Below are 26,068 nucleotides of genomic sequence, written 5' to 3'. Positions count from 1 at the left end.
CTGTGGTTTTCAAACAGGGAAAAGTACAATTGGAAACTGTTCTGGGATTAGTGGTTTTATTTTCTGAATTTTTTTCATCAGTTGGTAAGAACATCATATAGTGCTTTTTAGATCTTGTCCATCACGGCTGCCTGTTCCCTTATACACACCCTCTCTCTGCCTGACAGTATCAGTTTTGTTAGTGCTTATACTATTTTTTTGTTTGTGAAACACATTATCAAAACTGACTCTAAATATGTAACAATGGAAGACTCTTCACTATATTTAATTATTTTAAAATACCATCTGACCTTTTGTTCTGTGTTGGTATTAGTGAATTGTCCCTGTGCTGTACCCAGCGTGCTCAGACCTCTGAGGTTTGTGGGCCAGGGGAGGAAGCATTGGAGGAGCATTACCTTAACTGTATCTGTCTGTAAACATAACATTTCCCAGACTGTTTGCTGTCAGATGAAATTCTATTTATATGGGTTGTTCACACAGAGTTCTTATGAATCTGAGTTAAATCAAAATAAAGATAGGATTTATGTAACTTGATGTTGTGAGGTTTCTCATGTCTTGCATTTGGGGAAAATTTTAAATTCTCATTATATTTAGCATGTACCTTTTTTTTATTCTCTGCGCTTACCTTTAAGAGGAAGTAAGGCCACAGGCAGTTTTTTCGCAGTTGATGGAAGTGTTACTTTGAAGTGCCTGTGTCTTTATAGTAATCACTTATTTCTAATAACAGCAGATACATAGGAGCAGTAGGCAGGATGCCTTATCTTATAAATTCTAATAGAATGCTTATACTAAGAATAGGCTGGAGTGCTTTTCTGTGTGTGTGGGGGAAGTTTTCGTAATGTAATATAATTTATTTTGCCRTATGTACTAAACATTAAAAAGGATCGTAGTTGTGTAGAGCTTACGTGTATAGTCATTAACTTCAATCCAAATTGCCGCCACTGGCTATTAGAAATAAGAGTTGACAGAGCTCTAGAGAGATGYTAGCACAGGACGGACTGAATCGCAAAGAGGACAAGGTACGTACATGATCTTAACGTTATTGTCTTGGTGACTTTGTTCTCCTTTTCTTATAACCAGACAGTAGTAACAGTTTTGTCTAAGCTCTGTTACAGTTGGAAGAACTTAGAGCAGGATATTTAGTTAAATGCTTAAATGCTTGACCGTGGCAGTTAATTTTTTGAGATTTATACAACAAGCTGAATTTGATGACGAACCTGAAAATGGCAGATAGGGTGCTTGAAGACAGGAGGTTCTCTGCCCTGCCCACACTTGTAGGGGAACTTGGTGGTTCTATTTGCGGTGTTTATGGCATTGCTGTATGTGATGAATGCTTTCGAGTTGCTAGGCTTTTCTCGTGCAATTAGCACTAGCTCTGCTCTGCCTTCTGACTTACAAACCATATTTGAATTTAGGAGGATCCTGGCTGCTTAGCTCTGGTATTGGTTTTAAAGCTGTGAAGATGCCTGTATTTCTGTACGCTGCTGGACACATCCTGATGTTTTGTCACTCAGATTTTTTTCTTTTTTTTTTTTTTTCCACTCCTTATTGAGAGTGCTGTCTTAATGCACTTAGAGGAACAGATGCTTTTGGGAGTTACTGTTTCAAGGCTAGTTGAAAGAGATAAGACTATTTAGAAGCGAACACCTTACAACTTTATGAACTTAAGATAGGCTTGTAATACGGTCATGAACCTTTCAAGTCCAAAGCTGCCATTGTGCCACTTACCTTTTTCACTTACAGTGTTTTATTGATTTCTATTAGGCTTCACTCTTCCCTTTTCTGAAATATTGAGAAGATGGAGGGTATGATAGTAGAGAACTTATGTCTTCTCCTACTGGAAATAAAGATTACCCTTTAGTGAAGGCTTGTTTTGACTAAAAGCATTGTTACTTTGTGTAATAAAACTGGAAAAACATGTTGGTGGGGGAGTGTAGGTTGTTGAAGATTTACCAGTAGAATTCACCAAAAACTTTCAAACAAATAACTTTGGTATAGGGCAGTTACAAGTGGAAAATGTGTTGGAGCTGCTAGGGTGGATGTGTGACTTGCAGGAACTTGATGTGCTATTTTAAAGTTTATCTTTGAAAGCAAAGAAAAGGTAATCAGAGAGCATGTGTTAAGTGAAAACAGCTGTGAAGACAGTGAGGTCATAAGATATAATTAATACGAAGTGAGCTAGTGACCATGGGAGACACTAGATTAAACTTCAGGTATCAACCTGAAAAGAGAGATTTGCATTATCATTCTCTCAATAGAGGSTGTAAAATAAATTGTAGATAACTACAGGCCTTGAGGTCTAAAAATAAGATAGCGAAGTATCTTTTATTTATTGAAAGYAGTAAGGTGAAAATTGCTACTGAATTGTCTTGACTGTTCAGAAAATGAAGTATTCATTTGGTTGCTGTCCTAACATAAGTGCCTGTAGTCCCTGGGTTCTAACCCTTCTCCCCAGTATCTGGAGCTCTGTGTTTTCTCTGGGAAATTAGATCCTTTCCCAGTGCAACCTTGAAGTGTGTGTACACCACAGACATGCTTCTTGTGTTAACTTACTTAGGGTCATTTGACTTCCCTGGGACAGCATACCTGACATGAAATGAAGGATTGTTCTTTCCCAATCTTGAATTCCTGGTAAGGATGAAGGTAAATCCTGCCAAAGAAGGTCCCTCCCAGTGCAGAGCAAAAGGGAAGAGAGGAAAAAAACAACACTCAAAACACTGACTTCTTATGTCTTTGACCCATAGGACACTTCTTTTGGACACTTGGAGCCTTTTTTTTTTTTGAAGGAAATAGAGAACAGCTAAACAGAGCTGTACACTCAGAGCACAGCTTTCTCCACTGTGATATGCAATGATTGTTTCCTGTGATTTTGCATAGTAACAGTGCTTGAAATTTGGAGTCCTTGCTCCTAGATAAGATGAGAGAAGGTGGATCCTAACACAGTGTCTGTTGTTTGTGTACACAACCTTGTTTTTATTTTCAAGAGCTGCTGCTCCATTAGATGTGTGGTGTCTTAAATTTGTATTCCCTCTTTTGGGGCTTGATTGAGTTGAACCACYCTGAGACTGTAAAGCTGCGATTCTCTGCACAAAACTGGCATGTTGAACGTYTTGACAGTTGGAAATGCTGTCACAAGTTTCAAAATAGACTTGTCTTATTGTGTCCATTCGTAACTTTCACATCTGCCTGCCCAGTCTTCACCTTTTCCTGGTGCACCTTTGCTTTTCCCTTCTCCCTTGAGCTGACTGACTTTCTATTCTAGGCAGATGGCCACATAGAGAGAGTTATTTTGCCTTAAAGCTTTGTAGGCAAAGTGTAATCAGAACGTATTGRTGGGGTTTGAAGAAGCTTACACTGCTGCTTGCTGTGCTATATCCATCTACTATATGTATAAACAGTAAACTTTAATTTCCAGTGTGCTCAGGCYGGAGCTTTTACAAGCAGTAAATTCTGCTAATAATTCCCACCCCTCATCCCCAGTCCACAGCAAAGATTTAGCTGGCTGCTGGTATRGTACCTTAAGCTCTTATCTCTGCCATTTCAGAAAACTGATAAAGTAACAAATAGATGGGGTGTGAAGGTAGTTCTGAGAAAGTCAATAAATGCCTTGAAGCTACAGTTTAATAAATGCTTGGACATATCTAGCCCCAATAGCTTATATATTTTAACTCTCTCTTAAAAGCAATAGGTGGAACTTAAATCCATATTCCCTGTGGTATTAGATATCAGGAGAAATAAGTGAAAGCAAGGCATTTGAAATCAATAAATTGCTTCTAGGTACAAGTGAATGCTGACAGAATTTAGAGGGGGGAAAAGATTGTGAAACAGATAACAGAAGTAAAATATAACTTACATACTATAGCACAACTTGGCTTTTACGAAGAAGAATATATGGAAATCATGCTGAGGAAGTTAGGCTTTGTAAACCAACTTGAACAGAACAGTTGTATTGAAAAGATAAGAGATCTATAGAGTAAAGCCACTTCATTTTAAGTGCATTATAAAATAGATCTCAGATATTTAAATGTTTTTAAAACTATGTATTTTKGGTGTAATTTATTAAYTTATCTGAAGAGCAAAGACTTTTTTTYYYCTKATTTCCTTGGGAATCTTTCTGTWCTAGGGCATCTTCYACCTCAYTACTTTAATTACCTTTTGTTGGATATTATTGTTTGCATGGACTAGAAGTGAGCAGATAATTATAYATGGAAATATATATGTGGAAAAGGCCTTTGTTTTCTGTCTGCCGTGGTTAGGCCAGCAGGCTGCTGCACGGATACATGGTAGAGCGGAGGGAGCCCTCCCCTTGCGATCGCYTCTGGGTGGAACAGGCATAGTGGAGGAGAGCTGTTAACGTTTCATTAACTGTGAAGGCAGAAGTACTTGGTGAAGTGAGGCTTGTTAACAGATGTTACACGGAAGGGAGATTAAAATGATCTTYCTGGGGGACAGATCACAATCAATCTTTTTTGATTCTGAAATACTTATTACTGTTTATAGCAAATTCAACAAATTCTRTGATGTGTGCAGAAGAGTGCAAAATTTTAATTTTTCATTCACCTGTGGCATTACTGTCGGCATATGGAATTGGCTGCTCATGCTTGGATATAGGACTTTTTWAAATACTTTAAAATACATCAAAGGATGTGATATTTCTAAATAAATACACTTTAAAACCACTTCATTTATGTTTTTGCATCTTACAGGTCTCAGCAACATCTATTTAAGGTAAACTTTACCAAATTTTTTATAAACTCTGATCTGTAAACCGTAAAAGTGAGTAGAAAGACTTTATTAAGAAAGCTTTCTTCTGAAACTGTAGATAATGCAAGCTGAGTGTTCTAACATGTTACTAAAACTAGTAAGCAGATGCTTTTCARCTGGCACTGTTAGTACTAGAGATTTTTCTGGAGTTAGCACATTAACTATTCTTCTAAAGAAGGCAGATGTTTAACCTGGTAAAACTTCAGTAGATCTTTGAAGATGCTTGCTAACATCTCTAAGAGTTGCATTTGAGCACTGACACGGGTTAGTAGAAGTTCTTAAAATACATTTTTCTATAGCAAATTTTTAAATTTATTTGCTACTCACTGTTTTCTTTTGAGTTGCTTTGCTACCTGGAGGGCTAGGTTTCAGGGGTGCCTTTAAACTCGTTAACAGAAAGTTGAATGTCACTACTCTGACCTGTAAATGACATAGAATGAAAGAGCTTGGGCATATGCATTTAGRGAATGCSTTTATGTTTAAGGAATAGCTCTRAAATTAGAGRCAAAGAGGCTAACACCTTGTCTTAYTTACACAGACATCCTCTGTGCCTTAATCACATTACATAGCCTCTTAAACAACTTAAATATTTAGGATGAAAAGGGATTCAATGGAGGGGTAATTCCATACTTTATGGGTGTTGAAGGTAATATCTTCAATTATATTAATATTAATTGAATACCTTCAGTTATCTTAATAATCTAAATCTTAATGATCTTTTACTTGCACAGTATTGTGCAGGATCTTTTTTCTTGTCTTGATGTTTGATTTCAGTGTGTTAGTGACTGCAATAGAAGCAATCAATCTGTATTCGTTAATTTAAATAACTTTGTGTTTTGTGTTTGAAGCCCCATGTGGGGAATACACACACAGAGACCAAAAAAAAGAGGGGAGGGGAAGCACTGAATCRTACTGTATTTACTATTTTTGGAAGATCAAGTAGGCTTAAGAGTAGAGGAGGCGTTGCTGGGATTTTTTCCAAATTCTGTCTATAAAACAAATTCTACCCATGTTAATCACCCGAATGAGTTACTAGAGTTATTTGCATGTCAYTGTATTGTAGCTTGGCTAGAATAGATTGCTTGAGTTTGTTTCTAGTGTAGTAGCACTTCACTGAGACATTGATAAATCGCTCATATTAGTAGTGTTCRCATTTAAATTATTAGCGCTGATCACAAGTTCTCATTAAAGTTAAAGAAGCAGATGACTCTTAGTATGTACTGAAATTACTCTTGTACTCGAAAGCAGGATGAAATGCCCACCTTAGAGCTCAGTGCTCTATGTATGACACCTAACATCTGCTGCTGCCCAAGGGAATCTGGATGCCTCTACAGTATGTTGCACTGTACTGAACAGACTGATCATATTTAGGCTTCCTGCCAACTCATCTCTTAATTTGTTGTATTTTGGCTCCTTCATTGGTTCCTTTTTTGTTTTAAGGTCACCTTTTTGTTTAAGGAGTAGTTATATGATCCATTTTGTAAAAAGCAGTAAAGTGTTTATTTTGGAGGAACTGATTGAAATTCAGGCCTTCTTTTTACATTTGGCTTATAATGCAGTATGTGGAGAAGCCTTTGACTATTTAATATTGACTGAGAATATGAGAAGGTCTTTTCCGAACTCATAAGCCTATATCATGTTGAAAAAAAGTTTAGTCTAGAATGTGGTCATGCATCTGTACTGATAAATGAGGYAGTTTTCCATTAAAATAAATACCTGATAGTAGCTTGGAAGGCAAATGAAACTGTGGAATGCAAAGGAGAATTCAACACACACTTRAAGATGTTTATAGCACTGTAACTGGAGAAGTCTGTTATTGGACTATTGTATTTTATTCTGATCTACAAGATAGCAAGCAGCTGAGATGCAGAAAAGACGAGTCTSTTTGTGAACTGGAGGAAGTAGGAGATGTTAAGTGATGGCAGATATGGTAACTGTGGGCTTAAAGTTAACATTCAAATGAAAAAAAGAAATTGAAATTATTAAAACACACTATGRATAATGCTTTTAAAATTAATTACCTGCTTTTCAAAAGAAACACTTTTTAGCTTTATCACTTTTAAAGCTAGCTCTTTTTTTATAACATTAAACATGCATAGGTGCCTTGATGTATGGAAGGTAATGAGCTGGAGAAGAGCAAAGTAATTGTTAATCCCTGTTGTCTAACTTGGGTAAAGAGCCAGAAAAATCAGCTGAAAATGAGGGGAGGAGTCAAAATGAAAATTATGTTCTAACTGGACCCTTGTCATTGTTGCCAAGGTAAAACTTTAAAGTATATCTTATTCTTTGGTTCAAGATTCAGTTGGCAAGCTTGACCCTTGTGCAACCTAGGGCTGCCTTTGAGTGGATGGACTTCCCAGCTGGCTCTGTKTGGTGCAGGGCAGTGCTGTATCTGTGTGGCATGGTGCAGATCCTGGTTTGTTCCCAGTAGGGAATATAGCTGTGTTAGTATTTAAATCTGGCTTAAGTGCATAGTAAAGATGGGGAAAAAAGGTGGCTTTCTCCAAGAATCGTGTAGGACCCAGGCTGCAGCCTACAGTGTGGCTAGAACAAGGATTAAAGGCATTTAAAAAATGAATGAYGTGCTTCAAAATCCTAACGTAAATAAGATGATATAATAGTGGTGGTCACACAGTAGAAGGGGAATGTAAGGTTTATCTTAGCCCCATGATTATTTCAAATAAAGTTTGTTCTTTCATGTGCCTTTTCCTCTGTTTTGTGTCCTATATTCAGTACACTTGTGCCTGGCTAGAAGGCTTATGTTAATGTGCACATTCTGAAGTCCAGATTACTTTTTTTGCAGTTTTTTATATATAGAAATGTTAGTTCAAGTGTTCAGCTAGCATATTTTTCAAATTCTCTTTAAAAGAGGTCTTTTGGGTAACCACAAAGTTGCTCTTCGTTTTGCAGACAGCAGCATACTCATTAGCTGTTCAGCTGGCCTTTGTCCACTTCAGCTGAAAACTTTATTTGTTGCGAAGCAGTTATTTTGATTAGGATGCTGTGGCAGGGTTCCTGATCATATATAGATTAAGAGTGGGACACCAGGTATTGGGTTCAGTGCAGGGCAAAGGAGAAAAAATATTTTTTTGATACAGAAAACAGCATCCTGGTCTGGAAGGCTTTATAAAATTTAGCAGTAATCCAGCAGTAGATAGTTGTGCCTCAGCTGTCTAGCTGCTTGAGAATGTATTTATTGAAAATACTCAATTTCTTCAAAACGGAAAAGCTTACCAGTGCAATTAATTCAGTAATGGAAAGTGCTAATGGAGAATAAAAAGAGCAACTTTGCATATTTGCAGTTTAATTAGGGAAAGAAGCATGATAGCACATCTGTTCTGTAAAGAAATATTTCTCCTGTATTACCTGATGTGATAAACAACCAGCCTTTCTCTGTGGAGCTAGGAGGTTGGTTCTTTAACTCTTGCAGGGTGAACCAGGTTGTGGTATTTTCATTAAATGTGGACCAAGTAATTTGTTGTGGATTCATTTGTTATGTTATGGAAAATCAATGAGGGGGAAAAAAAGCCATGTTGAAATCATGTTGACCCTTTGCATTTTGCRTCTTAATACTGCTAATGAGAAACCAGTGGGACTATTTTCAAAGACATTTGCAATCTGAAAARTTAATGCTTCCAGCATGCATTTGTCTGTGTGTTATATATAATTGATAAATGTGTGGTAGGTTTTCTGAGGTGGGAACTGCAATTCTGGTGTGAAGATCTCAAACAAATGCCATCTGGAAGTTTCTGATAAATTTTAGGTTTGATTTTTAGTTTTGCTTGGGGGAGCAGGCAAGAAGACAGTGTTTGCTTGGGATCTTAAGACAGACATGTTACAGAAAAGTTGTGGTTACTGTATATGGTATGAAATTTGGAGAACAAGCAAATGATAATGAGAATGTTTTCTATGCTGAGGAAAGGTCTAGAAAGAAAAAAGGAAAAAAAAATCTCCTTCTCCCATTGTTTTTGTCTGTGTGTCCCCCACCCCAGTGAAACAAAGCCTATTAGCCAAAAACAAATAGCTGAACCTTAACGTCCCCAGATGAAGATGTACCTTCCTTCCGCACTGATGTCTCAGGGCGCTTGGAGCTAGTATTTATGAAAGGGATTCCTTCCCACTATTTGCTGAGGTCCCTTGAATGCCCAGTGGCTCAGGAGATCTTCAAATTAACAAATGCTTAATTTCAGTAACCAAAGGCATATGAATGGGTTTCTATGACACCGGGTTGGTGAAAGAAAGTAAGAACAGAAATTTGCTGACTTTGTTCCAGTCAAGGTGCTGGATGACTTTTGTAACTGACTGTGAGAGATCCTTTTTGCCTAGATTCATCATTTTGGGAGGAGGCTACTTACATGGATTGCAGTTGTGAATGTGTGCTCCAGATTTACAGCTTAGATGCTAAGCTTGCTCTAGAATATAAAGTGGGAAGCGGAGGATCAAGGAAAGGGGCATTATTTGGAAATAATGCACAGGGCAAAGCATTAGCGGGGACATCTGTAGATGGAGACAGAGGCTAGAATACAAGAGATGGAAACAGAGAAGCTTGAAGTATGTCAAATGCACAAGAGTTAGAAATAAAGTAAAATTGGAGACAGTGAAAAGAGACTCCCAGAGACTTTGAGAACAGAATGGGAAGTGGAGGGAAATGCCACAGGAGAAGCTTATATGATAACAGAGAAATACCTTCTTGCAGACAGTCTTACACAGATTAATGTACAAGATTGATGTACAGGATTTAAAAGGATGTCATACAAATCATGCTTTGTGCTTTTTCAACAAGCAGGGCGGAATGAATCTTGTAGTGATTTCAGTGCAAAGAGGAAGGATATGTTGAAGAAGGTAGTGAAGGATGGTTAATTCAGGGCTTCACTGTCCATGTTTCTTCTACTTTAGTACTCTGTGTGTGTTGATTTTTAAGTAGATGTGGTTTGCAGAGGGAGGGAAGTTGGCAGAAACCAAAGTTTTGGAAAAAGACTGAAAGAAATTAAAACACCAAATTAAAACCAAATAAATTGTTTAATTTTCAATTGATAGTGTTACTACAGTTGTCTTAACAAGAAATTCTCCTGATTTATGTTTTCTTCTGTAGGTATGATGATTCAGACTTTTGCCTTTTTACACTTAGTATTGCATAATGCAGTCAATTCATGTTTTCCAGAGCTTTCCAATTAAGTGTTCAGAAGTTTCCATGACCTTTAGGTTTCTTTGTAGTCTATGTTGTTTTGTAGAGAGTATGATGGACTTTGTGGTTTACTTCCAGTGTAGCTTTTCTTTCATGGAAAAGATGTCACAACGCAGAAAGGCCATGGTTTTGAGTCGTGTTTTTGAGCAGTTAAAGGCTGATTTGCCATAGCTTTTTTTTTTTTTTAAGTTTCTAACATACAGGAAGCAGGGCAAGTGTAGCTTATTATCAAGAAATGGTCAGCAGCAACCTACAATATTTAAAAAGTGTCATTAGACTGAATATATAGGAATAAGACAAATTGTAAGAAGATCTACTTAGAGAAAATAAGTCCAGTGCAGAATGTAGAAAAGGGCACCCATACTTCATATTCAGTACCATAATTGATGTTGTGGTTTTTACTTCAGTGTTGAGTGTCACAATACACACAACATACTAGAAAAACTTTCCGTAAAGGTCAGATTGTGATCTTTGATAAGATCTGTGAGGGTTCCCAAAAGGCAAACCTCTTCTGTTCTTGGCTGAAATTTTGATGCCCATCTCCCACAGAAAAATCTATTAGTCAAACTGCTGAACGAATTCACTGCAGCTTCACTGTGATCTTAGTGGGCAATGGCTGGACTCCAAGAGGATGGCAAGTGGAGACCTTCCTAGAAGAATGCGCAGGCTTGCTTAGTAGGCACACAGCCCTGCCTTCAGTCATTACTGTCCAGACCAAAAGTAGTTCACTTCRGTCGTCTTGGAGTATAAACAGAAAACTGTATCTGCCCCTGCCCATTTATTGAGAAGTATCGATTATTTTATCAGAGCTATTTTTGCCTTTGTTTAGGCCAACCATGAACAGGTACCCTAGTCATGTCAAAACTCTGCTTAAAATACATACTGCCAAGCCCTTTTGAAAAACCCCAAACCTAGTTAAACAGCCTGTACCCCCACTGCTGCTATATCTTTAGTAACTATGGCTCCTTGAGGTGTCTTGTGTACGTGCAAGGCTGATCTGATGCTTTGTTCTGTGTTCTTTTCAGCATTTAGCGCAAGTGGCATCAGATGCTCAGAAAGCGAGAACGACCTCACCATAAAGAGAGGGCACCCACTGTAACAATTTTATTTTGCTTAAATTACTTTTAGATATGTAGATTAATGAGACTTTTTTACCTAAACTGCTCAGAAAATTTTATTCTGCATTAATAGAGGCTGAAACCTATGAAGGAATAGAGTTGGATGCATTTGGGAAATTTTTCATTTGTGTAAAATGTGCAGGCATTGCAGTTGTCTCTCTTAGGCTCCAAAACAAGGAGATAATAGGTTAAGAGCCCCAGTTCCAAAATGACCTGAAATGGTTGCTATTGTGTTAGTGTGTAAGGGCTTTCTAAATCTAAAAGTGTACATTCTTCCAACACATTCTTGAAGAAAAGGCTTTGCTCCAGCTTGAGGGGAAAAGTACTGACACAGTGAGGCTGTCACTTCCTTTTTAACTTAGGCTTTGCACATGAAGACTGTGGTAGGGAGAGAAATAGAAACCAAGTCCAGAATTAGTATTCTACCCGTTAAGCCATCATTCCACGGAATAGAGAGATCTCTGTTTTGGAAACTGTCAGGGTGTCCATGATGTATGACTTCTACTGAACTCTTCTGTTTTCTCTGAAGTACATTTGCAGTCTCCTGGCAGTGTACTTATGTCACCCTCTTGTTACAAAGTACCCCTGCAATTTCTCAAGTGGGTGTATCATGAATGTAGAACTGTGTTTATAAATGTTTTATGATGCTGAAAATGAAATACAAAGTTCTGGCAGTATTTTTTTAGAAAACTGTTTTGAGAATGTATTTGACTTCAAACTTGGTGGCTTTGATTAGGGACAAGAGTTCATCCTTTTTCTGATTTCAAAACTGTACATGCTCTTGCCTTTTAATGTGTCATTTCTAATCATATTTTCACTGATGTTCACCTTTCTAGCAGTGAGTGCATGTTCATTAGTCTGACCATACCTAATTATTTTCCTGTAGTCTCAGTTCGAGGAGAGATTTTTTGGGTTGTTCCATTTCCGCTTTGACCTCACTATAGGGTAAAAATTGAAATTGTTCCTCCATTTCAGCTTGTCAAAAGACAGAGTCAGATTTTGGAACAGTCTCTGCAGGCTTAAAAACAGCTGTGAAGCCCTAAAAGCTGCTGTTGATGATTCCTTTATCTGTGACCTTTGTCTGTTGTAGAAAGGGCCAGTGCTTGATCCAAGAAGTTAATGGAGGAATTTTGATCAGTGAAGATTAGAAATCTTAGAAATGTTTTCTCTTATTTAACATAAATGTCCTTCAGTTCCTATTTCATGTGTTGTTTGCATTTTTTGCTGCTTCCTTGGTTAAGTGATTGGTAGTTAACAGAAAAATATAGTTTCTTTAGAGACAATAACCATGGAGACAAAAGGACAGATTTTTTTTCCTTTTTAATGTTTACAATTGTAAGTATTTGGATGGAGGGGAAAGGATATTTATTCATGCATATGGATAAATTCATGATGAGTGCATGTGTAAACTTGCTTAAGTCTTCACAAGCTTTTTTTTCTGCTGTAGCAGGATGTCAGATCAAATAAGATATCCTAAAAATGGTGTTTTCACTTTATTCATTTTTCCCTGGGTTATATTATTTAAAATACCTCATTCAATATTTTAATACTCAGGTAGTTCTGTGTAGTATCAATAGTGACACAAGCCTTTTTATCCAAACTGATGTAAGCTTTTCTGATGAATGCTAGAGCACTTGAGTATCAGGTGGATTATCTTCATTCTAATAAATTCTTACTTGACAAGAAAAACAGTGATCTTACGAATTCTGTACCACAATCATGTTTTATAGGATTAGAGTTTATAGGAATGCCTCTGCAGATAATTCCGGGACCTGAATCTGTTAATATATTCCAATATCGCAAGATTTTGAATCTACAGAAGGGCTTGGTTCTGGATGCAAATTGTGTGCTTATCTGAGTGGAGGCAGATATTCATTGTGAATATCCTTTTTCTGTAAGTTGCACTGATAATAACGTAATTAAAATATAATTAGAACAAAAATAGACAATTCTTTCTCAAATTTACTACTACTTTTTCTAGTAGATATTCATGCTTAATAAATTCTGGCTTGCTCATTTTGTGATAATATTTCATAAAGGGCTGAGGCACTGATTCTGTTCTGTTAGTGAAACCAGCTTGTGTTGACTACTTGTTTAATTCTTTAAAAAGCACCTTTATGCATTTTTTGTGATCCTTCTGCCTTTATGTAGGCCAAATCTTTCCAGGAGGTATGCATTTCTAGGAATAGCAACCATTTTTCTGAAGTTTGCTTCTGAGAGATGTAACCTAGTGGACTCTGAGCCCATAGGTGGAATACTAGTTCCTTTGAAGGAAAAGGGGGGGGGGAAGTACTAATGGAAGTGTGCTTTTTTAAAATTTAGTATACAACTTCTGAGGACATAACTGTTATAATTGTTTTTATATGTTGAGTATGAAGTTATTCTTGTGAGTAATCAGCTTGTTGATAAATGCTAGATTTAGTCTTTTTTATAAACTATAAATTTACAGTTTGAATAGTTCTTTAATATGGCTTTCTGTCTTAATCTCCTAGAGAACTCTGCTGAAGCGGATTTATGGTTGCTGAACAGCTGTACGGTAAAAAATCCATCTGAAGACCACTTCAGAAACTCAATTAAGTAAGTTGAAACATTTGTTTAGTAAAGAAAGACTTATTTATCAATGAACTTTGTTTTTTAGCTTTAAACACTTCCTGTTTTCAATCCAGAAGGAATTTTGTGTTCTAGAGTAACAAAGCAGGATGAATTTGAGTGCTGTAAGGATGACTCCTCTAACTAAAATGCATTTGTAAAGTGTACCATGTAGTATTGGTAACTTGTAACTTGTTATCAACTTGTTATCCTCTACTTAAATGTAAGCATAATCAGGACCTTCTAATTAAAAATACAGACTTAAACTAAGTATTTTAATATACATTTTATTAAAAGATGAACTGATTCTTGTATAATTAATGGCAGCCTTCTGAAGAATGTTTTTTCTGCAACAGCTCAAGGATGGTGCTGCAAAACACCACATAGTAGTGACTTCTGTCTCTGACTTCTGTAGAAGTATGACTGGTGAGAGTAAATGAAAAACCATGCAGTTACAACTGTGTTTTCTTCAGTGTAAATATATACTATCATATATTACTTGTAGGTTTTATCTTTGGTGAACAGGTGTGGATATTTACACAGTCCTTCGTGTAGTGTGGTATACTGTTGATATACTGCTTGTTGAAATTCACCCTGGTGAGAAAAGGGTAGTTTTTATTAAGCAGTTGACATGCCCAGTAAGTTACTGGAGGGAGAGAAGCTGGGTATAAACCTCGCTGCTTCTACTGCAGAAGTTACGAACAGCATCCTAGGGCTGTAACCTGGAGCAGAAACAGTTTGCCCACAGTAGGCAGAACAACTTAAGTTTCCTTTTCTGCTCTGTACAGGGCTTCAGTTCCTGACTGCTAGAATTACATTTTGATAAGACTAGCTTTTGGTTTTTTTTTTTTTTTTCTACTGCTCTTCAGCCCCTGTCTAATTCCCCTTTTCCCAGAATACTTCCGATTAGTGTGTGTTGGCTAAGAGATCTGCTGTCAAGATCTTTTCCATTTCACTTGTGGCATCTTTCTATTTTATTAATATGCCAAAATTGATGTGGAGTGGTGTATGTCCTTTAATGAGCAGAATAAAATTGGTAAAAGTCTAACTAAAAGCAAATGACCAAAAGTATTTCCTTGAACTTTCATGTTTTTGTTGTAACTCCATTAATGAGTAATTATTTGTAGCCTTAGATTTTTTTTTCCTTTTGTGGCTTTTTTTTTTCCCCCTCTTGTTTTGCCTTGTATTCTTTCTGGTCCTTCTTCTCTTCATTGAGAGTTACTGCTTTCCTACAGCATTCATCGTTTGTTCTCTACCCTGTTTTTGGAGAAGGACAACTTGTGTTTTTGTTTCTGGCTATTCGTCATTATGTTTATTAAATGCAGATGAGAGAATTATCTGGATGCTCTTTCATGAAACTTAGCTATTTAATTTTTTTCAGTTCCGTCTCAGAAGAGTAACTACTTATATATTTGGTTTTTGCAATAAGGGGATGATGAAGTTATGAATTTATGTCTCTAAACAACAAAACTTTTCCTAAATACACCTTAACTTATTACGGCAGCAAACTGAAAGTGTGAAGTTTGGATGATAAAAAAGCTAATTGCCATTGTGTCCTATCATAATAGTTTGTAGCCATGGAGCTTTGTTTTTCCAAGTTGAGTAACCAACTGAACAGCACTTAGCCTGTGGACTGTCCAAGCAAACATAGTTTAAGTGGAAAAATTAACATGCAGCCCAATAAAATCCTCCTTTTTTCTAATGAAAAAAATTTCAGGCTGAAAGTGTTGCATAGCATTATGAATATTGTCATAACATGGGAGAATTGTTTTGTTTATTCTTTAATCTGTGCAACAGATTCTCCTTCATGATGTTGTTCTTGGATATGTTACTTTTGTCTTTAAAACCTACCTATTAAAACTACTGGTAGTGTGTACACACCAGTGGTTAAAGAATGACTGTCTCAGAAGTTCACTGATGCTGCATGCCAAAGAATATAGTAGAATTTAACAAGCCCTGTAGTTTCAATCTTTTTTTGATTTGAGGTTATAAATACACACAACCCTCAACACTCCCACACCCTTCTCATTGGTCGTTCAGGTGTTCATATAGCTAATAAAAGCATATTAACAACATAATGTATCTGACTTTTTTGTATACTTTTTAGAGGTAATCTGCTCTCTCCAGCAGAACATAATTAGAACATAAACTTCTTGGAAGGTAGAAGCAAGAGCGTGGAGTGGGGAGAGAGGCAGCCAAGTGAGCTAGTATGGATGTGTGATACTTGCTAAAATATTTATGCTGTTTGCAAGTAATTGCTTGTCTTACCATATGCTGTGTGTAGAAATGATTATGTCCCTTCATACATCCTCCTGATGTAGCAGGGTAATATATACATAGTGTTATATACACAGAATCATGGAATAGCTGAGGATGGCAGGGACCTCTGCAGATYGTCTAGTCTTACCCCCTTGCTCTAAGCACAGTTGACTAGAGCGGGCTGCTCAGGGCTGTGTCCAGTCAGGTTTCGAATATCTCCAGAGGTGAGACTCCATAGCTACTTTGGGCAACCGGTTCCACTGGGTGACCACCCTCTCCAGTACCTGTGAATGGCTGCCCTACCAGATAGCATATCAGCTTATTGACCTTAGGCCTTCATGCTTTTTAATTGGCCTGCCTAAATTCAATTAATGGAAAAAACAGATTTTCTAGAGTCCTAAACATAAACATTTGATTTCAGTAGCAGTCTGAGATAAACGTATGATTTTCAGGATTAGGTGTGTACAATTTTTCTTTGTTCATGAATTAAGTGATTCTCATGAAACAACCTGTTACGCATTGCCTGGCTGTTTGTGTTCTTGTATTGTGCTATTTTGAAAATGAAGATGGTCAGCAGTTCTATCCTAAGTGTAATAAATGGGGAAAGAATGCTGTCTTTTTGGTAAAGCTATGATTTGTCTCACAGCATGTCCATGCTAGCAGGAAAATATTAGAATTCTAAATTGCAGTTCAAAAAACGTGGTAAGAATTGTTAGCTAACCTTATGCTTTAGTGTATTTCATATACTGTTTATATAGCAAATGTCCCTGAAAGGTTTTAAAGCCTGTAGTGACATTGTATCTTAAAGACAGCATGTACTTTGTATGTTTTAATTCCATGAAGCCTAATCTGAATGAGCTTAATTTCACCTTACTTAGAGTCAGGCAGCACTGGGAAAGCTGTGGCAGGAGAATGAATGCTAAAAGTCTTTGTAAGAGCTGTCAAAGACTTGCACTTATTTTTAAGTTTTCTGGAGGAAAGAAAGTGACTTTTTTGCATTATGTTTATCTTGGAGATATGACTAGATATTACCCTCTGAATAAATCTTTACACACTATTCTAAATGCTGTCAAACATCTCATATATATGCAGAACTTCTGCCTGTTACCACAACTTACGGTGTTTTTTTTATTCTGTAGCTCAATTAATCAGAAATGAAAGATATTTTATGGAATGGGATATGATTTTTTTTTTTCACATTGTTACTTTTAGTGGTAGCAAATACCTTCTTCCATCAATTGCTGGTCTGATACAATACAGCATGATTCCTGCCTGGATTAGTTTTTTGAATAAACAGAAAATAGATGATCATGCTCCTTTAAAAAAGCTTGGCAGCCTATGTTTTGGATGATTGCATTCCTGAAATAAAGACAGCAAAGTTTTGGGGATAATTTTAGTAGTTGAGAGAGTTCTTCCTTGTAGGATAGCCTTACCTTGAAAATGCCTTATCCTATTTAGATCGTTTTGTGTTCTAAATTACCTTCATGGTTAAGATGGACATATCTAGGATATTGCTCTGTTTTGAAGGACTATAGGACAGCATGCAATAACACTGAATTTACTTAAAAAAAAATCATAAAGATTTTGCTTTTAACATTTTATGAAGTAAGTTTAATTTGCCTTAGCTTTTAGAGTTAAGTAAATACTTAAAGATAATCTACAATCTGTATTTGAAAAACAATCATTCTTTTTCTGCTGTTAATGTTTGGGTATGATATCTTTCCTTGTTTCCTGATCTCCTGTCAGTATAACGGACTTACATAAGCAAGGTATATATGTGTATAGGAGTTCTGTAAGTTAGACAGTGTACATAACTACTAAAGAATTCTAAGTAAAATGTCATTAATATAATTTCCAGATAGTCTTTATTCTTTTCTTTGGGCCATTGGGCAGTTCTATGATGACTTGGATGCCCAAAGCGTTCTTACAAGTATTTTTGTCTTTTGAACTAGTCTTGGAGAATTCAGAGCTGAACTTCAGCGTTGGCCTCAAGTAATAAAAAGGGTTAGTCCACTACTGATTTGCAGGCTGTGTCTCTTTAGTCCAATTTTTTCTAAAGACAAAAGGTTGTCAAGTAACATTTTCTGTTGTAGTTTATTTTAGTCAAGAGAACTTTCTTAAAATATAGCTAGTAGCTGTTAGTGATTTTTTGTTATTATGCATGTGTGTGTTCTCCCCCCCCCCCCCCCCGCTCCCCTTGTATGGTTTCATTGCTTTGTGCATCTTTAAAGATGTTTGCACTCTGGGAATGTTTTCCCCTTTTGCAGGAATAGGAAATGCTGACAGCCAGTATTCATTCTGGAATTGAAGAGATTGGCTGCTGCTTTTCTTCAGTTGTATCCACTAATGAGTTTCCAGCTTAGGTCACTTTTTGAAGTTCAGTGATTTATTCATTGCTCTTAATCATTATATTCATGTCCTTGCATTTTGGTGGTTGAATTCTAACATRGTTAATAAATGGTATTGACAAATTCAGGTGTTTCAGGCTAAGGTTTCTAACATGCAGAAAATTTATTGGCATACTGTTTACYACTAACTTACATGTTTTTTCAGATACTAGTGTATTTTGTTTTTATTTTTTTGGAAGTGGTCTTATGCATCTGTTGGGATGCGGTGTCATTGCCAGTTATGGTTRCTTCAGCAGATTTCAGAGAGCACCTGTTGTTTACTTGAGTGAGTGATGATACCTTGAAGTTGGACAGGGACTCAGTTAGAGCCAAGGAATTTTAGAGTGAAAAACGTGCTTGATAATAAACAGATTATACTTTAAAAAAAAAAAAAAAAAGCTTACATTGCACCCTTCTATACCAAGATGATGTAATCTTTCTCTGGATTTGAGCCAGTAGGTGTTGAGAGAACTGACTGATATCCTTGCAAGGTTACTTTCAATTATGGACGTGAAGATAGATACCTGACAGCCAGAGAATTTTTGCACCCATCTTTGGAAAAGTCTGAAAGGACTATCTAAGGAACTACAGGGCAGTCAACCTCATTTTACTTCCTGATCAAAATCATGGAAAAGTTCTCTTGAAAAATAATCCTGATCAAAATCATGGAACAAGTTCTCTTGAAAAATACTCCTGAGTACGTGAAGGTGATTGGGAGCAGTCAGCAGGGGTTGACCAAGGCTAAATCATGCCTGACATCTTGAATTTTTTTAGACAAGGAGAGAGCAGCAGATATCATTTRTGTGAACTTTTGCAGGGCTTTGATACTGTCTCCCACAGTAATCTTGTGTCCAATTTAGGATGTTATGGTCTGTTGGGAGGATGTCCAGATAAATATAAAAACTGGGAGGATGATTGGGCTCAGRGGGTCATGGTTCATGACGTGTGCTATCTGTAGCCTGGTAACAAGTGGGAGTTCCACAGAGGTCTATCCTGAGACTTGTCCTGCTGAAAATCTTTGTCAGTGAGGTCTAGTGGGAACTAGAAAAGGSAATGGAGGACACGCTCATAGAGTTTGCAGATGTCACCAAAGCAGGGAAAGCATTTGATGTGCTTGAAGGCAGAGCTGCCATTTAGAGGGGCCTAGATAGGCTGGAGGAATGGGCCAAAAGGACCTATATGGAACTCGGTAAGGACAAATGCAAAGCCCTGCACCTGGGAAGGAGTAGCCCACTGCAGTGATACAGGTTGGCACTGAGGGTCTGGGGAGCAGCTCCCCAGAAAAGGCCCTGGGAGATCCTGGGAGAGCCTGCTGGGTAGCAGGCTGAGTGTGAGCCAGCAGTGTGCCCTGGCAGTTTTCCTGGCAGTTTTTTTTTTTTAAAAAAAAAAAAAAAAAGAGAGAGAGGAAGGCTACAGCTTCCTCAGCTGTACAAAGAGGCGCACAGCCAGTAGGCTGAGAGAAGTAATTATTCCCCTTTACCCAAGACTCATTAGACAACATCTAGATTACTGCAAACGGTTTTGGGTTCTCAGTACAAGAAACAGTCAGCAGCCTGGAGTGAATTCAGGTAGGGCCATAAAATGGTTGGGGCTGGAGCACTTGTCCTGTGAGGAGAGATTGAGGGGACCAATGTTTATTCAGTCTGGAGAAGAGACAGCTTTGGGGGGACCTAACAGCAGCCCTCTGATGCCTGCGGGGGACTTATCAGGAAGACTGATTCAGGCTCTTTACAGAGGTCCATGGTTGGAGGACAGGAGACAACAGGTGCAAACTGAATCGAGAGATTCAGATTGGTTACAAGGAAAATCCTTTTCTTCATGAGCACTGTCAAACAGTAAAATGGGTTGCCTCCATCCTTGGTGGTTTTCAGGACTGGACTGGACCTGGATCCTGGGCAACCTCGTCTGATCCCGTAGTTGACCTTGCTTTTTTTGAGCGGGACATTGGACTGCAGATCTCCTGAAGTTTCTTCAAATCTTAYCATTTTATTATCTAATCAGCTCTYATGGGCTTTCTGAAGCATATCTTAYRATACTGCTCTTTCTTTCCTTTCTATAGAGTTAACATTGCTTGAATATGTACTGCCCTTTGGTCTCTTAGGCATCAGCTTCAACAAAGCATGACTTAGTTTTGTTGGGGGGGCAGTGCAATTATTAAGAAAAATATCTTTTTTTGCTCATTGACTTTGAAGTGAGTGCTGATGCCTTTTTGTGGGGATTGTTGTTGCTTTCTTGACAATAGCCTCCACTGAAAAATAAAAATAATTCCATTAATTAAGTTTTAGACTAATCTTGGTATTGAGGTTGTATGCCATATTTGTAGCTAGTATTTGTCTGCTTTAAGGTGGAAAACATTTTTTGTTTGTAAATTCCTAAACTGATTTTTGATTCTTTATTTTTTTTTGAGTCACATTTTGTTTTAAGGCTCTCYGAATCCAGCGGTTTAAGTGGAAGAGTAAAAGTAAAAGAGTAAAAGTACTTGAGTACTTGAGGATGCTRCAGAATTTGTTCGTTTAGCGTAATTGTTGAAGCTAAGTGCGGAAGGAGGTTCATCTTAAGAAGTACAAATGCTTGAGCAGAGATAACAGATGTGAATAACTTTTTCTGTTGCCTGTCATATTTACAAGTAAAGAAGTAAAGATAACCCTGGAAGAAGGCTTTTTTTTTTTTTTTTTTGTTGACAGTTGGAGGTGCAAATCTAATATTACTTCTGTGATCAAAAAAACAGAATTCCCCACTAAACGAGAACAATTTTACCACTTTCTTTAAAAAGGCTTTAAGCCTTTTGGAATTGCTAATGCAATGCTAATGCATTTCCAGAATAAAAGCAGACTGTGATTTACACTTGTTTATACTGTGTATACAGTGAATCTTAAACAGCGAAGTACCTCTGGAGGCGGAAACATAAGTATTTCAAAGCTATTTATTTTATAGATCCTGTTAACATAAGAAGATCATTTCCACTGCATTTCTGAGATGAGTGTCATAGTCTTGCTGTTTATTGCATTTTATGCAATATGTTGCCATGAAATGTATGTGGCTGTGAAGAGTACTTAACAGGGCAGCTCTAAAAATTGCAATTAGGAGWACTGCCATTTTCCTTCCTCCTTCCATCCTATCTGGTGTATTTGAAGAAATCTGAAAAAGAGTTGGATTTTCTGAAGTAAAAATTCCTGTGGAACAGGCTTTATTAGGCAGTAAGAAACTTTGCATTTTTAAGAGAAGTTGCCAATAATATTCTTTAGAGCTTAGGCTGCCTAAATTAGTTTACAAAACATTGAAAACATTGAAAAAAATCTGTCATTTTCCTGCCATTAGGAGAGATTAATATGCTCACAGATTGAGGAAAAGTTTATATTCAAGATGTATGCTGTATTCTCTGTGTGAGGAAAAGCTGCTTCCCCAGATAATATGAGGTACTTCACTAGTTCCTCCCCTAAGAACAGCTGGTGGTTACTGCACTGTAACTTCTTGAAAGCCTTGATACATTTACACACCAGGCTTGTATTTTCACAGTCATGAGAGACCTATAAAAATCTCACAGTCCCACATAATGAGCCAAAATTTGGTTTGCAATTAGTTTCATAGTGTAACATAYAGCTCATAATTTCCCTTCTTTAAAAAAACAAGAAAACAAACACAAAACAACCTTCTYCCCCCATAATCTTTGATATAATATGTGTATGAATTAGGTAGTCAAACACATTGAGTACTTGCCTTGAATTTAATGGATGGATTATTTTGAGGTTCAGATTTTTCTCTTATAAAAACTTCTGGAAAGAAGAGTTTTCTACTTCAGCATTTGAGACGTATTTTTTTGGGTATCTATGCTCATCCATATTGCAGAACACTTCAATTAATTTTTTTATGYTCATTTTACTAGCTACATTCACTAACTTAATACCAGTTTCACTGTCATATAGTTGATTAAGCATTACTATGAAACATAAAACAGACGTTGTGCTTTCTAGCTTACAAATGCTGCAGGAGGGTGTTTTTATAGTTAGAACAAAAAGTTCATTTACTTGGAAGTCTTCATTAAGAATTTTTGGTCTAAAACCTTTAAAATGTAGTATAGGGAGGTTTGCGGTTGATATGTTTTGGAGAGTGTTCACATGAAAAAAARAATAAGAGCTGGGTACTTCTCAGGCCAGGTGAAACAAGGCACTGAGAGATGACAGTAAATGGTGTCTCTAATTGTAGTTGYAAGGTGTATAGTTATTTCTCACTTCAAATTTTCTCACATGGTCTTAATGAAGAGCAAAATATTTAGAACATGAATTCTATGAAGAGTGTATAGTTAATTTTGTAGTAACTGCAGTTATTAGTGTATTTAAGGTCTTACACATAGATTATTGCAGCTCAAAAGCAAACTCATTTAAAACAAGTTTTGCTCCACAGTGCTTAGGATCACAAAAATGATTTTACAAATAAGAAAGAAACGGCCAATGATGACTAGGAGACTGGAGCCATATATTAGAGTGTATCTAAAGAAAATAAGCAAATCTAGAGGACAGGCTTTTTAAAATTTATTCTTAACTCTGAGAATATTGTCATCTATGCTGCTTTTTTTTTTTTTTTTTTTTTTTTGTCTTTGGTGGAAGAAAGTCTTAGGTGAAGGATTCTGTGGTTTAAAGCTATTTGGTTTTAGTGGTATTTTTCCATTTCATTTTAGAGCTTTTCTTTTTTTTTCTTACACACATCCATACTAAAAAAGAGAATTTAAAAAGCTGCTTAAGGTAATGTTATAAAAATGCAGAGAATACCTTAAAAGCAGAATATGTTAAACCAAGTGTACACCCCATTGTGTAGTGTTTAGAAGAGAAAACGGTTGTGGACTGTTTGTGGTTAAATGACTGTATTTTTGCCAGAGATCTGCAGAAGCCTGTGTTCTAAACCTGTGTGAACTTTAGTTTAATATTTAACAAGGTAAAAAGCAGAGTACAAGAACAGGACCTGCTATAATCAAATTTTAAACAGTATTCTGAAAATCTTTTTGACTTTAATGTGAACACTTGGGGGACTGTTTTAAGTACTCAGTTTTATTGATGAGGTAGTGAGCCTTGAGATGTTGAATAGCACAGTGGCCTTACTTCTACACTGTGTAGAATGCTACTCCTTGAATGCTTTAGGAGGCTACATTAGCTTTTAGATATTCTTTAAGCCTCCAGGCAGATTGTTAGGGACCAGTGTATTTTTGTTTAATATTTAAGAAAATAAAATACTACCAGGACATGAGAGGACAACCCTGCTTCATGACCTCATATATCTTTATTTGAACTTTTGAACTGAGCTGCTGTTACAGGTTTTTAGGTAGGCTCTTAGAGCACTAGTTACAAACATCGTTTACAGACATTGAAAATTAGTGAAGTTTATTACTGTGCATATAAGATAAACTTCTCTTTGAAGACAATTGCAAATCTATTGCATTTCAGTGTTATGGGTAAACAAGGCAGGCTACTGATTTGGGAAGCACAGGTCTCTGGGTGACTTGCACAGTAGTACTTCTACCTGTCTCCTGTATTTATTCTTTCGTTCTTGCATGAATATATAGCCATTGGAAGGCTGTTTTAAGAGTAGCATTTTAAGAAAATGATCAACACTTAAATAAAAAAAGGTAATTCTCCTGTAGACTGAATTGCTGCTGCTGTTTTTTTCTAATCAAAAGATGAGATGCTTCCTCCTTCCTCTTTTCCCATAGTTGGTAGAGTAGCATAATTTTAGAAATCCTCTCCAACCAACCAGATTTAATAAATTCATCATAAGTAAGTTGGAGGCTTTCTCCCTGTTTCTCATGTTGTTCTGTCATATGGTTGCTTCTGGGATATAAATTTCTTGTTGGTCTCTTACTGCTGGCTGCTCCTGTTTTTCTAGACCAGAATAATAGAAACAGTCGAGAAGATCCAAGAAATATTTTGAGCTATAAGTTTCAGATTTGTTTTGTTACATAATCAAGACTTCCAAGAAGTGGCTTTTTGTGGAAGGGGAGGAGGTTGAGCAAAACTGTGCTTGTCCTCACATTATTGGCATTTACACAAAATGCCTGTTAAAACCTGTTAGGAAGAGTCTCATCTGTTTTTGCAGGATGAAGTCTGAGGATGAGTCTGAGGATCTGCCTTCACCAAAAAGACCTTGATCTCAGTATGCTGGTGCTAAATTTCTGATGCTTTTGTTAGAAGGTCCCCCCCTGCCCCCAAATAAACTCTCACTCCAGATTAGCAGATTAACCTCTGATTTGCCTTCACTCATCAGAACACTTTCTGTTTGCAGTTCAAAGACAGGCTGCTAAATGGAAAAAACAAATCTTGTTTGTCTGGGGCATGGTATGGAAAAGAATAAAATCTGCCTTTGCGTGTGTTAATGCAAGTATTGTAAACAGTGGAATAGAATTAGCATATTAATAACTTGTACTTCAGTATAGTCACAGATAGAAAATGCTCATGCTGGTTTTGCTTAAGCAAAGAGAACTGTTGATAATTCTTTAAGAATGTTTGGTTTATACATTACTAAGATAATGGAGGATTACTAGAAAAGGAAGCAGTTTGAGATGTAGCTTGCTTTTTTAAATTATTATTATTATTATTCAAACAGTAGCGTATATGTACTTTCTTTCCTCTGAAAAATATCTGAGGTTTCTCCAAGCAGAATGAAGTTAGTAATAGATTACTCTAACCAACGTTTCTAGATAGCATCACTTGGCGATGTGCACTTCAGTGATCTTCCTGCCTCTTCCACCTGATGATCATTGCCATTCRGTTGTGGGCTTTTTTATTTTTCTTCTCTCATGGTGGCCTGCTGAATGCTACTGAACACTGCATGCCACTGAACACTGCATAAGAGACTTAAGACATTTTAGATTTATCTCGAATATGAAAGCATTGCTGGAAAAAAGGCATAATATTCACTAAGGTCCATGGAAATGATATAGGAGAGACTCAGGATAGAGCTTTATTGTTTTGGCTTGCTTSCATACAGGAACTGCAGTTACAAGAGGTTAAAAAGGCTTTGGCATTGCTTGCTTGGTTTTCTGCATGCGTATCTAGTAGATAATATTTGCAACAAGCTGCTGAAGAAGAAAACAGCAATTAGATCTTATTTTTGGTTCCAGGAAGGCTAATATTTTACTTTGCATTGGGACAAGTGTTGTACTAAGTTTAAAATAAAAGTTTCTGCACTATACGACCATGTTTTAAAAGTTTTACTGTAGAAGTTCTAGTGGAACTGGACTAGTAGAAGGGCTAGTGGAGAAAGTACACTACTAAGAATCGTCACTAAGGTATGGAAAAATTGCGTTTTGCCTGCATGAATATATATAAAAAAAAAACATGGTGGAATAGGTTTAGAATGTTAAAATCTGTCATTCAGTAATTTGAATATCAAGGAAGTTATTGTTGAGTGGGGCTTTGTCTGTCTGTCTTTTTTTTTCCCAAGAGCTATTCCTTGCTAGTTTTAGGATGTGTTATATGAGCTTTATAAAAATCAGTGTTTTGCATATTGTATGACACTTTTTCAACGCTAACAGGTGTTTTGTTTCACTGTTTCAAGCCAGATGAGTTGAGCAGAAAAGGTTAATATCTTGAGTGCTCCAAGCAGGTGGTTGATAGCTTTGGATATTTATCTGATTGAATGCGTGTTGGCTGTTGTCCTAGCAGGTCTGAGTTTTGCAAGGCACAGAGCACGGGAAAGCATGCAGAGACTTGCTGTAGCAGGATTAATGCAGAAGTCAACGTGATTTAAACTTGTCCTGACTGACGAGTGTTTTTTTT

At 36.9% G+C, this 26,068-nt stretch overlaps 1 protein-coding gene across 3 annotated transcripts in view; it reads left to right on the top strand.

Annotated features, from left to right (window-relative positions):
- Positions 1-26,068, top strand: part of CDKAL1 (CDKAL1 threonylcarbamoyladenosine tRNA methylthiotransferase) — a 414,554-nt gene that overhangs the window by 51,185 nt on the left and 337,301 nt on the right. For all 3 annotated transcript variants that reach the window (XM_085310031.1, XM_085310029.1, XM_085310030.1), the window contains one exon: positions 13,560-13,644. In XM_085310031.1, the coding sequence (XP_085166157.1) occupies positions 13,560-13,644 (85 nt within the window). The remainder of the gene's footprint in view (positions 1-13,559; positions 13,645-26,068) is intronic.

Source organism: Rhea americana, unplaced genomic scaffold, assembly GCF_003343005.1.
Source record: "Rhea americana isolate MKP2758 unplaced genomic scaffold, rheAme1 scaffold_31, whole genome shotgun sequence".
NCBI classification, from domain to species: Eukaryota; Metazoa; Chordata; class Aves; order Rheiformes; family Rheidae; genus Rhea; species Rhea americana.
Note: the sequence above shows the minus strand (reverse complement) of the source record. Positions and strands in the feature narration are given on the sequence as shown.